At 42.5% G+C, this 13,736-nt stretch overlaps 1 protein-coding gene across 1 annotated transcript; it reads right to left on the bottom strand.

The window, feature by feature from the left end:
• Positions 1-2,806: 2,806 nt before the first annotated feature.
• On the bottom strand, positions 2,807-10,908 carry LOC127510182 (GTPase IMAP family member 8-like). Its single transcript, XM_051889746.1, has 4 exons — positions 10,653-10,908; positions 4,523-4,590; positions 3,584-3,692; positions 2,807-3,489 (listed from the first exon to the last, which is right to left on the bottom strand). The coding sequence occupies exons 1-4, from the start codon at positions 10,906-10,908 to the stop codon at positions 2,807-2,809; spliced, it is 1,116 nt and encodes a 371-aa protein (XP_051745706.1).
• Positions 10,909-13,736: the final 2,828 nt, after the last annotated feature.

The following is a 13,736-nucleotide window of genomic DNA, read 5'->3' as shown; positions in this document are numbered from 1 at the left end:
CTGACTTTATCATTTTGAAATGTTTTTGAATCAGAGATTAAAAAAAAACAAAAACAATATTACATTATTTTGCAGGGTTCATGTAAAGTTCTCATGCCACGTCTACACATTCAGACAGGAGCAAAACATTATTACACATAACTCCTGAATTGAGCAATCAGTTGATTTTACCATGAAACAAGTTGGAATAACTGGTAGATTTAACATTGAAAAGCATTTACTGATCACCTAATAATGTGCACACAACTCAGCTCTTACCATGTGTGTTTCCTCTGTCTCTGTTAGTTTGGTGGTCTCACAGCTTCCTCTGATGATTGAATCTTTATCTTTTAAAACATGAGAAATGAATAATAAACTTGCAAGAATGTTTCACCAACCATTTTAAATATCTTTTATTCTCTTTGATAGCAGTTATGTTAAATGTTCATTAGATGTACAGCATCTACAGTAGTTCTTTTTTCCTAAGTACCTGTATTTTCAAGAAAAAAAAGTCATACCAGGTGAAAATTGCATTGTTGAGAGATTTGACATCACCAAGGCCTTAAGATTAGACTGACCATACATGATGCTGATCTGGTTAAATCTCTATGAGGAGTTAATCACAGTGTAAAACATGTCAATCTTCGCAATTTAATGTCGCAAAGGCCTTTAGATTAGACTGATCAAAAATGTAAAATCTGATAAAATCTCTAGCAGGAGTTAAAATACAACGTCTGGAAATGGCAAAAACTGCAAAAATGTTGCAGAGAAAATATAAAATATCTCACTTCCTGTTGGGTTTTCAGGTTTTGCACCCAGGGACTTTTTTGTAGATATTGAGCTGTTACATGTGTCTACCAAATTTCATACCTGTACGTGAAACGTAGCGCGAAGGGCACTTAATTGATCGAGCCATTTTGCCACACCTAATTCTGAAACCAATATCAGACATAAATTTTCACCACTTCCGACGTGGGTGCAAAGTTTCATGAGTTTTTAAGCATGTTTAGGTCCTCAAAAATGCAATTCATTTTGGAGGAGAAGAATAATTGAACAATTACAATAGGGTCCTCACACCATTGTTGCTCAGGCCCTAAATATTAGTAAATAACAGAAGGCATGTACAATCATAAACATGTTTTAGTTCTCTATCAGTCAGTCACGTTTGATGGGCCTTGCTTTTCTATTGGCAGGTGTTCCCATAGAATAAGTGTCCAGGCATGTTGCTGTTTCAACAGATGCCTCCACCACGGGCTGGGGTGCCATTTGGACTGATTTGGAGACGCTTCAGAGCTGCAGAGGGAGACCTGTTTGCCTGTCTGGACACATCCCACAGCCAGTTGTTTTATTCCTTGACCAAGGGAACTCAAGTATGAGTTTCCCCCAGTGAGCCTGCTCACACAGACTCTGTGCAGTTAGTTGAACTTAAGATCCTGTCTTTTAAGAACGCACTCCTGACTGCTTGCTTCTGTTAAAAGGGTAGGGGCCTGCAGGCATTCTCGGCAAACGAAACTTGCCTGGAGTTGGCAAACTCTCACATAGTCCTGAGACCCCAGCCTGGATACAAAGTTTCCACCACTCCCTTCAGTGACCAGGTGGTGAACTTGCAAGCGCTGCCCCCGAAAGAGGCGGATCCAGCCCTTGCCTGTCTGTGTCCCGTTTGCACTTACACATGGACCACACGCAGAGCTTCAGGACCTCAGACCAGCTCTTTGTCTGCTATAGAGGCCAGCAGATAGGAAAGGCTGTCTCTAAGCAGAGATTGGCCCACTGTATAGTAAATGCCATAGTCTTGGTGTACCAGACCCAGGGCAAGCCGTGCCCCCTTGGAGTGTTGTCTCCTCCTGGATATTGGAGCATGGCGCCACAGTGGCAGACATATTACCTCCCTATAGGCAGGATGTGGTCTCTGTAGCATCCCTTTCTGTTTAGAGTAGCCACGCTTTTACAGTGTTTTCCAGTACTCTCACTGTATGGGGTAAGAAAGGACAGCAGTGATCTACTTTCTTCACATAAAGCCCTGTCCTTTCTATTGCCCCAGCAGACAGGGGGATTAGGTGGCTTACTCGGGGCACTGGAAGGGACATCTATTGTGCCGTTTTTTCTTAGGAATCCAAATTCGTCAGTCACCTGATGTAATGTTGAATATGACTGACTGATAGGGAATGTCTAGGTTACTAATGTAACCCCCGTTACATTACATCCGGTGCCACAATCCCTGTGACACCACTGAACGGAAGATGATCGGGCTCTCAGACAAGATCCTTTCTTCAGCGGTTACAGTAGTAACCTAGACATTCTCCAAATACATTAACATTATTTGGCACTAATCCAAATTTTTCCATACTCTTGATGCAACATTTGATTGCTAAACTGATATTCACTATGTAAACAAGGCTTTGCTCCTGTCCCAATATAATAGCCACTTTCACTTGCAAAAATATGTTTGATGCACCACCTCGGTGGGGTGGTTGCCACACTGACCGGCACAGCCCTATATATTATACGAAAGACAGTTTAAATTGAGCTGTGTAACCTTTTCTGTTTGGTTGACCTTTTTTTTAGTTTGATGATGAATAAGCTGCAAAGTCAAGTTAGCAATGCCAATATTAGCAATAATCGTGTGCTCTTTGCATGCTTTAATTCAAATGCATTAAAGTCGCTTTAGATTACAAGTCACAGCATGACATTTTTGATTTTTAAAAAAATGTGATTCATATTCCAGTAAATACAGTACAGTGATTATATTAAAGTTGTTATTAAGGGGCTGAAAAAGTTGTGATATAAACTGGGTGGGATTTGTTTAGACTCAATATATTATCATTAGTTATAAATTAGTTAATAATATTATGTTAGAAAACAGTCTCAACAAAACATGGAAAATATCACTGAAGAATCTGTTTTTCTCACCACTTTCACAATCAATCTTCTGTTGCGGATCTTCTGTCTCTCGTATCTCTCCAGTGTAACACTGTTTATTCTCATTAAACAAATAGTCAATCTTGTTCATCAGGCGTCTTATCTCTGATTGGTTGTTCATCATCTTGTTGCAGGTCTGATATCTTCCTCCACATTTCTCCAGCAGCTTCTCCAGAACAGGGTTTTTCTTCAGATCATCTTTTATTGTGTCACACTCTTCTTCTCTTTCATAGGTGAAGAGAATCATTGCAAACTGAAGAACTTTGTTACCAAACACTCTCTGAAGCCACTCAAGACCCATCTTAACATCAGTAAACTGGCCCAGTCGCACAACAAAGATGAAGGCATGGATTTCATTTTCATTCACTAGTTGATCAATGAGATGATTCGTGTGTTCAGCCTCATGTAAGTCAATCGTGTCGATCACAGAGACATGACGTTCAGATATCTTCCTCTGTAAAGGAACAATCCTGGATATTTCTGCATTTTTCATATTCGTCTGTTTTTCTCCAAATAGAAGGTTTTCATTTCCAAACTGGACTGATACAGAGTTTCCAAATAACACAACAGATAGATTGGGCAATAAGATATCTAGAATAAATGCCAAAGAACTGCCGTTAAACAATGACAACACTGAAATGTAAGAACAAGTCTTAATACTGTCTTAATATTGTTGTTTTCTTACCCAGGCTGCTAAGTGATGAATCCGAGTCAGACAGTGGTGGTGTTTTACTTAGATCTGCTTGATCTTCAGGTTTGGAGCTGCTTGCTTCTTCTCCAAGCTGTTCATTATCCTGAAGAACATTGATTAACCATTATGATTTTTAGAGTCTAATGATCTGCACAACTTACTGAATATTTAATTTGTGTTTATTGTCAGAATAGTTGGCTTTTTGCAGTGTCTCTGTTTTAGATCTCTGATATGTTTACCTCAGTTTTACTTACATTAGAAGTAAAAGGGTCCAATTTGAAGAGGATTTTAAAAAAATATGTGAAAGGTAAACCTTATAATTTGATTAAAGCACAAGCCAAAAGTTAATCATCTATCTGCCAACTGCTGTTGTTTGAGCTTAAGTGGTATTGAACCTGGAATATTCCTATGAATTTATCTCTAATAGAATAAAAATATTTAAACTAAAATTTAATATATAAGCACTTTTGCTTGTGTGCCATTGCTTATAAATTATAATACTAAAAGTAATACTTTTTTTTTTACTAATTATTTTAAAACAATGGTACTATTATTATATTTTGCATCGAAATTACATTTCATGCCAGTGAATCCATCCTCTTTCTGTTGACTATATAGAAGTGAATACATTCTTTCCTCATATTAAATTAATGAAAATCATATATTGATTAGATTTTATTCATGTTAGTCCTGACTTTAACAATTTGAAAAGTTTTTGCATCAGAGATTAAAAAAAACAAAAAAAAAAACATAAATTTTCATGTTTTCATGCCACTTCTACACATTCAGACAGGAGCAAAACATTATCACAGAAAACTCCTGAATTGAGCTATCAGTTGATTTTACCATGAAACAAGTTGGAATAACTGGAGGATTTAACATTGAAAAGCATTTACTGATCACCTAATAATGTGGACACAACTCAGCTCTTACCATGTGTGTTTCCTCTGTCTCTGTTTGTTTGGTGGTCTCACAGCTTCCTCTGATGATTGAATCTTTATCTTTTAAAACATGAGAAATGAATAATAAACTTGCAAGAATGTTTCACCAGCCATTTAGAATATTTTTATTATCTTTGATGGCAGGTATTATATGTTATATGTTCATTAGATGTACAGCATATACAGTAGTTCTGCTTTCCTAAGTGCCTGTATTTTTTTTTTTTTTTTTTTCAGAAAAAAAGTTATACCAGGTCAAAATGATTTGGCTGAGAGAAAACAAAATAGAACAAAATAAGTTGCATCTGTGTATAAATCACATTTTATTATTATTAAACTGGTATATAAAAGAAAATGTGTACAAACATAAAGATGTTTTAGTTCTCCTCCCTCCAAAAAATCATATAATTTAAATGTAACAGTATCTGGCACTAATTCAAATGTTTCCATGCTCTCAATGTAACATTTGATTGCCAACTATTATTTACTATGTAAACGATGTTTCGCCTAATTCCAATATATTTGTAAAACAGCCACCTTCACTTGCACAAAACAAAATATGTTTGATGCACCAACTACGGTGGGGTGGTTGTCACACTGATTGGCACAGCCTTACATATTATATGAAAGACACTTTAAAATTGAGCTGTGTAACTTTTTCTGTGTTTGGCTGACCTTTTTTTAGTTTGATGATGAATAAGCTGCAAGGTCAAGTTAGCAATGCCAGAACTAATACTTTGTGTGTGCAAATTTGTGTGTGCTTTGCATTCTTTCATTTAAATGCATTACATAAGTCGCAGCATATATTTGATTAAAAAAAATTATTTATATACCGGTAAATACAGTACAGTGATTATATTAAAGTTGTTATTAAGGGGCTGAAAAGGTTATAATATAAACTGGGTGGGATTTGTTTAGACTCAATATATTATTTTTAGTCATAAATTAGTTAATAATACAATGTTAGTGTCACGGAGTCACAACCAGCACCATTGTCACCAGACATTCACGGTCCTCCCACTGGTTCACAATCCCCTGAGTTCTGATCACCTGCACCTCATCACCAGACACCCTTAAAAGACGATCACTCCCTTCACACATGTCTGGTCTCGTCAGACTTACATGGACTCCTTACCTGTGTCTTCCTCCTTTCGTCTCCTGTCTTCAGTCTCCAACCCCGTTCTGGATATCCGTTCCAACGGAAGAGACTCTGATTACACTCAGCCAAGTGACTGTTTCAAAGTGCTTGGTCATCTACTTACCTGCCATCAACCATCCTTGTATTCGTGCCTCTATGTAAATAAACTCTGTGTTTAACTTACCCATCTGCCTCTGTCTGTGTCCTTACAGAAGACCAGACCTCATGCAGAGCACCTCAGACACAGGCGAGGATCGTACTGCGGATCCATTCGCCACCTTGGTCAACGCAATCCTCACTCCCACAAACGACCACAAGCACTGCACCCACAGTCCCAACGGATATTCTCAACGCCATTCAGAATGCTCTCCAACTCCCAGCACCTGCTGCTTCTTCGCCAGTTGCCTCTATGAGTCCCATGGCCCGACCATCGTGACCATCATCGACGTGCAGCGAGTACCTTCTACAATGCTCTCTCTACCGCGAAGCACATTCCCAATTATTTCATTCTGAACAAGCCCGGGTGGTGTTTGTGATTTCACTACTCTCTGGACGAGCGCTACAATGGCCACAACCTCTCTGGGAATCCCACGCTCCAGTAACAGCCTCCATTAATTAATTCTTCGCCCATTTCCGAGAAGTTTTCAGACAGAGCACTGCCGAGCTTTCCATACACAACCAATTATTCAACCTACGTCAACATGATGAGTCTGTGAGTATGTATGCCCTTCGTTTGCGTACCCTGGCAGCTGCCAGCGATTGGAATGAAACTGCTTTAATAACTGCTTTTCGCCAGGGCTTGAATAACAATGTCAAACAACTTATGGTCATGTACGATGATACAATGGGCTTGGAAAATCTGATTCAGAAAACCATCCGGGTTGCCCAACGCTTCTCTGCGTGTCAGCTCAACTCACTCACTGTCAATCCTCTGCCCGCCACACCATCTGTTGCCCTTCCAGCACCTGAACCTATGCAGGTGGATTCTACTCACGGATTCTACTCTAACCCGTGCGGAGTGTCAGAGAAGATTACAACATCATCTCTGCTTATACTGTGGGGGAGAGGACCATATGATCGCTGCCTGTCCTGTACGACCACCACGCCCAGCGGTGAGTACTATCCAGCTACCAGCTCGCATTGCACCTCTTACAAGAACGCCCGTACATCTCCTTAACTCTCATGTCTGTGTTTCAGCGCAAGCCCTCATCGACTCTGGCTCTGCAGGGAACTTCATCAGCAACCAGATTCTCCAGAAACTAAATGTACGTCGCAAGTGATGCCAACAGGACTTCCGCATCCACACCATACAAGGAAAACCGCTGGGTCGTGGTCATGTTCGTCATTTCTCCCCCACACTGACGCTCCGCCTCAGCTGTCTGCATTCGGAGGAGATCACATTCATGGTGCTGGAAGGTTCCACCGTGGACATCATCCTGGGACGTCCATGGCTCAATCAACATCAACCTTGCATCCAATGGAACACTGGTGAGATCCTCAAGTGGAGTAACGAATGTTTTTCCAAGTGTTTATCTTCTCCAAGGAAATCTTCCTCAAAGCTACCACCTTCTTCTTCCACTTCCAATGTTTTGCCTATCCTCTCCACCTCAGTCAAAAGTCCTGAAACAGATCTCAAAGTGGAAATTCCTCACGAATACCGGGCGTTCCAGGATGTGTTCAGCAAGCAGTTAGCTACTCAGTTACCACCTCATCGGCCATGGGACTGCACCATTGACCTACTGCCTGGGGCTACCCTACTCAAAGGTAGGGTTTACCCTTAGTCCATCCCGGAACAGAAGGCCATGGAGGAGTACATACAGGAGGATCTTAAGCAACAGTTCATTAGACCATCAATGTCCCCTGCCGCTTCAAGCTTCTTCTTCGTGGCCAAGAAGGACAGAGGCTTGAGGCTGTGCATTGATTACTGCCACCTGAACTCCCAAACTGTCAAGTTCATTTATCCCCTTCCTCTGGTCCCCGCGGCCCTGGAGCAGTTACGTGGAGCTCGCATCTTCTCCAAGCTGGACCTGCGGAGCGCGTACAATCTAATTCGGATACGCCGGGGGATGAAGACTGCCTTCATTACCGCATCTGGCCACTACGAATACCGGGTTATGCCATATGGCCTGTCCAACTCTCCCTCGGTGTTCCAGAATTACATGAACGAGGTGTTCCGAGAGTTCCTCAACTGATTTGTGGTGGTCTACATCAATGACATCCTCATCTACTCCCGGAACCTGGCTGAACATCGCCAACACATCTCCCAGGTCCTGGAAAAGCTCCGCCAACACCATCTCTATCTAAAGCTGGAAAAGTGCGAGTTCCACACCACCTCTGTGCACTTCCTAGGATACATCATTGATCAACACGGTATCCAGATGGACCAGAGGAAGGTGGAATCCATCCGCAACTGGCCTTTACCCACCACCGTCAAGGAGCTACAACGATTACTGGGGTTTGCAAATTTCTACCATCGCTTCATCCACAACTACAGTCTCCTCAGTGCACTCCTCACCTCGCTCCTCAAAGGCCGGCCCAAGTCTCTGTCCTGGACTCCATCTGCCCGAGAAGCATTCCACCATCTCCAGGAAGCTTTCCTCACCGCTTCGATCCTGGTCCATCCTAACCCAGGTCTTCCGTTCTCCATCGAAGTCGACGCATCCTCCACCGGGGTCGGAGCGGTACTTTCACAGCGGCAGGGTGACCCACCACGACTCCATCCATGTGCCTTCTTCTCCAAGAAGCTATCCCCAGCGGAGCAAAACTACGATATTGGTAACAGAGAACTTCTCGGCATCAAGTTAGCTTTGGAGGAATGGAGACACTGGCTGGAGGGAGCGGAGGACTGGAGGTCATCACTGATCATCTCAACCTGGAGTATCTCCGTGATGCCAAAGGTTTGAACCCACGTCAAGGCCGCTGGACCCTCTTCTTCACAAGATTCAATTTCACGGTCTCCTACCACCCTGGGAACAAGAATTGCAAAGCCGATGCTCTCTTCTGGCTGTATCAACCTGATCCAGAGAATCCCGACCCCGAGCCAATCCTCCCTCCAGTCATGATCATCAGCCCCTTTCAGTGGTCCATCAACCAACATATTACTGAAGCTAACCACCTGGAACCAGCTCCGCAGGGAGGTCCTGAGGGGCTCCTCTACATACCACCAGTCCACCGTCAGCCCCTCATGGACTTAGCTCACACATCTCCGGCCTCTGGACACCCAGGCAGGGCACGTACCCTCTCGCTCCTGCAACAACACTACTGGTGGCCCTCCATGTCTCAGGATATCTCCTGCTACATCAAGGGTTGCTCAGTCTGCGCCGCTGCTGACACTCCTAGGAGATTACTGGAAGGTAAACTGGTACCACTGCCTATACCACAAAGACCATGGACACATCTGGGCATAGACTTTATGACCGACCTGCCTGCCTCTAATGGATTCACCTGCGTACTTGTAGTGGTAGACAGATTCTCCAAGGCCTGTAAACTCATACCCCTCAAGGGTCTTCCCGCCACATTCGAAGCCGCCGAAGCCTTGTTCCATAATGTCTTCCGACATTTCGGCATCCCCGAAGACATTGTCTCCGACCGGGGTCCTCAGTTCATTTCAAGAGTGTCGCAAGCCTTCTTCAGACTCCTGTCCATCAGCCTGTCCTCCGGATACCATCCACAGACCAACGGCCAGACTCAGCGGAAGATCCAGGAGATCGGGAGGTACCTGAGAGCCTACTGCCACCAGAACCAGGACAGCTGGAGCCAATACCTCCCCTGGGCGGAAAATGCCCAGAATTCCCTTCGGTAGACCACCACTGGGCTCACCCCTTTCCAATGTGTTCTGGGCTACCAACCTTCTCTCTTCCCTTGGTCGGGTGAGCCCTCTGAGGTTCCAGCTGTCAACCACTGGTTCCAGCAGAGCGAGAGAGTGTGGGACTCAGCACATGTCCATCTCCAGCAGGCAGTCCGGAGACACAAATGACATGCGGATGCTAGAAGAGGCCCAACTCCTAAATACCAACCTGGCCAGAAGGTTTGGCTCTCCACGAGGGACATCCGTCTCTGGCTGCCCTGCCATAAGCTGACTCCCTGGTACATAGGTCCATTCACCATACAGAGGCAGCTTAACGAAGTCACCTACCGACTCAACCTCCCAGCATAGTATTGTATCTCACCATCATTTCACGTATCCCTATTAAAACCTCACACTGATCCTATGCCTTCTCCCTCCACAGATTCTGGTGACCTCCTCCTCCCGAAATTGCTGAGGAGGAAACCATCTACCGGGTGCGGGTGATCCTCGACTCTAGACAACGGGGTCCCCAACTTGAGTACCTCGTGGACTGGGAGGACTACAGCCCAGAAGAACGCTCCTGGGTGAACCATCACAACATCCTCGACCCCTCTCTCCTAATGCAATTCCACGCAGACCAGCCGGATCTTCCTGCTCCACGGGGTCAAGGTAGACCCCGTCGTCGTCGCCCCATCCGGTTGTCAGGAGCCACCCGTGGAGGAGGGGGTACTGTCACGAAGTCACAACCAGCACCATCATCACCAGACATTCACGCTCCTCCCACTCATTCACAATCCCCTGAGTTCTGATCACCTGCACCTGCACCTCATCACCAGACACCCTTAAAAGACGATCACTCCCTTCACACAGTGTCTGTTCTCGTCAGACTTACATGGACTCCTTACCTGTGACTTACCTGTGTCTTCCTGTGGCTTCCTCCTTTCATCTCCTGTCTTCAGTCTCCAACCCCGCTCTGCATATCCGTTCCTACGGAAGAGACTCTGATTACACTCTTCTAAGTTACTGTTTCAAAGTGCTTGTTCATCTACTTACCTGCCATCAACCATCCCTGTGTTCGTGCCTCTGTGTAAATAAACTCCTGTGTTTAACTTACCCATCTGCCTCCGTCTGTGTCCTGACAGTTAGATTACAGTCTCAACGAAACATGGAAAATATCACTGAAGAATCTGTTTTCCTCACCACTTTCACAATCACTCTTCTGTTGCGGCTCTTCTGTCTCTTGTATCTCTCCAGTGTAACACTGTTTATTCTCATTAAACAGAAGCTGAATCTTGTTCATCAGTCGTCTCAGCTCTGATTGGTTGTTCATCATCTTGTTGCAGGTCTGATATCTTCTTCCACATTTCTCCAGCAGCTTCTCCAGAACAGGATCTTTCTTCAGATCATCTATTATAGTGTCACACTCTTCTTCTCTTTCATAGGTGAAGAGAATCATTACAAACTGAAGAACTTTGTCACCAAACACTCTCTGAAGCCACTCAAGACCTATCTTATCAGGATCTGTAAACTGGCCCAGTCGCACAACAAAGACAAAGGCATGGATTTCACTTCTATTCACTACTTGACCAATGAGATTATCCTCATGTTCAGTCTCATGTAAGTCAATCACGTTGATCACAGAGACGTGACATTCTGATATATTCCCCTGTATAGGAACAATTTTGGATATTTCTGCATTTTTCATATTCGTCTCTTTTTCTCCTAGTAGAAGGTTTTCATGTCCAAACTGGACAGCCACAGAGTTTCCAAATAACACAACAGATAGATTGGGCAATAAGATATCTAGAAAAAAACACCAAAGAACTGCTGTTAAACAATGAAAACACGGCAATGTAAGAACAAGTCTTTATACTGTTTTCTTACCCAGGCTGCTGAGTGATGAATCAGACGGTTTAGGTTCTTCACTTAAATCTGCTCGATCAGCAGGTTTGGAGCCGCTCCCTTCTTCTCCAAGCTGTTCATTATCCAGAAGAACATTGATTAAGTATTAGGATTTTTACAGTCTAATGTTCTGCACAACTTAAAGGGTTAGTTGACCCAAAAATGAAAATTTTCCCATGATTTACTCACCCTCAAGCCATCCTATTGGCTTGATTTGACTATCTTCTTTCAGACGAACACAATCAGAGACATGTTTAAAAATAGCCTTAGTCCTCCAAGGTTTATAATGGTTGTAAAACAAAAAAATGCATCCACCCATAATCAAAGTAATCCATATGGCTCCAGAGGGTGAATGCGTACTGCTTAAGTCGATATGGGCATAAGAGCGTAAGACACAATGACGAACACGGAGGCGCAGATGAGAGAGCAAAACAAAACACCGGTCATGAGTTAGTAAGTATGCGTACGGTTGTCACAACCATTATAAACTTCGGAGGACTAAGAATATTTTTAAATCTATCTCTGAATGTGTTGGTCTGAAAGAAGATTGTCATATACACCTAGGATGGCTTGAGGGTGAGTAAATCATGGGATAATTTTAATTTTTTGGTGAACTATTCCTTTAAAGTATATTTAGCTTGTGTTTAGTGTCAGAGTAGTTTGATTTTTGCAGTTTCTCTGTTTTAGATCTCTGTTCTGTGTTTACCTCAGTATTAGGGGTTTCATACTCTGATGTTAAGGGAACGGAAGCTGTCTGCACATGAAATGTTTCTTCAGTGACTTCGTTTTTAACTGGATCATTGGTGTCTTTAATATCAAGGACTGTGCTGTCTGTATATAATTTTTGTTTACATTCAGTAAGTTCTTCTAGATTTGACTTGTGTAGAGTTTGGTTGACATCATCTTTGCTGTTCTCTTCTTCTGTCTCTGCAGAAGTGTCCATACCATCATGTAGATTAGAATCTGTCATTATGTCACTGGAATGAAAAGTAAATATTACATAGGTGAAGTCTTGCACCACACAATGCTGACAGTATTCAGACATTAGTTCATTATAAAGAATTCATAATGCTGTGTGCATACTGTATGCACACTGTTATTCTGTACATTTATATGCTTTTCCTATAGCTATAGTTTTCAATTCATCATTAGACTTGTGAACATAGTGAAGTGACAATAAATGTGACTGGATTTAACATGAGTAAATCACTTGACAGGATAAAATAACAAGAAAATCTCCAGTAAATCACATGGCATTTACAAAACTATACTGTATTTCAGCCATAACTTAATTTTTAAAGGGGACCTATTATGCCCCATTTTGCAAGATAAGTCTCTGATGTCCCCAGAGTGTTTATGTGAAGTTTTAGCTCAACAGATCATTTATTACAGCATGTTAAAATTGCCACTTTTTGGGGGGTGAGCAAAAACACGCCATTTTAGTGTGTGCCCTTTAAATGCAAATGAGCTGCTGCGCTCGGCCTAAGAGGGCAGAGCTTCAAGAGCTCGTTCTCCACTGTCAGGAATCAGTCAGGACGCACTATAATGTCAGAAACTGTGAATACATGCTGCATGGAGATAGAACATGCATAGTTTAGTTTAATTACGGTTATAACTTATATTGTCTTCTTGTTTTTTATTAGTACAAGCCGGTTTACCAATGAGTTTTATAACTTTTATTGTACTTTACACAAAATATGAAGTGTCTGTTTTCATTCTAGAAAATCACTGTAAGAGCTTAATAAAACAAGTGTGCATTAAAATATTATCCATAAACTCTCTCTCTCTCCCTTGCATTATCATCAACAGAAACAGTGAAGTACACATAAACACTTGTTACAACTAACAGTAAACAAATATATAAAGACCTTATGCCTTTTCGGGTGGTGCTTAATAAACTGATACACTTTATATCTGTAAATCGACTCCGATGAACTGTAATAAAGTGCTCTCACCTTCATTACTGCCATATCCAGTATCACTCTGGAGACTGTAAGCTGGATCACAATTTGTACTGATCTATCTTTGAGTACCACATTTTTAGCACAACCTCTGTTTTGTATTGTCCCTTTGTATTGACATTCATTCACAAAGTCCGGTGTGAAATGATTTGCGTGGACAAACAAATTTTGGTAGAATTGAGAGAGCATTTTCTTCGAAAACAAAATGAATCCACCTCGTCTTCAGCGGCTCAGATTTCAGGAGTAAATGGAGAGAGCTATGTGGATTATCACCCAGCTACAGAACACCTAAAACACTTGGGAGACATTCTCTTCAGTGCACTGTGTAAAACTCGCTGTGAACTCGCTCAGGGCGGTGAACTCGCTATGTTAAAATGGCAGTGTCTGTCAACATTTGTGGGCAGGGCCTGTGGCTAATGTG

Source organism: Ctenopharyngodon idella, chromosome 3, assembly GCF_019924925.1.
Source record: "Ctenopharyngodon idella isolate HZGC_01 chromosome 3, HZGC01, whole genome shotgun sequence".
NCBI classification, from domain to species: Eukaryota; Metazoa; Chordata; class Actinopteri; order Cypriniformes; family Xenocyprididae; genus Ctenopharyngodon; species Ctenopharyngodon idella.
Note: the sequence above shows the minus strand (reverse complement) of the source record. Positions and strands in the feature narration are given on the sequence as shown.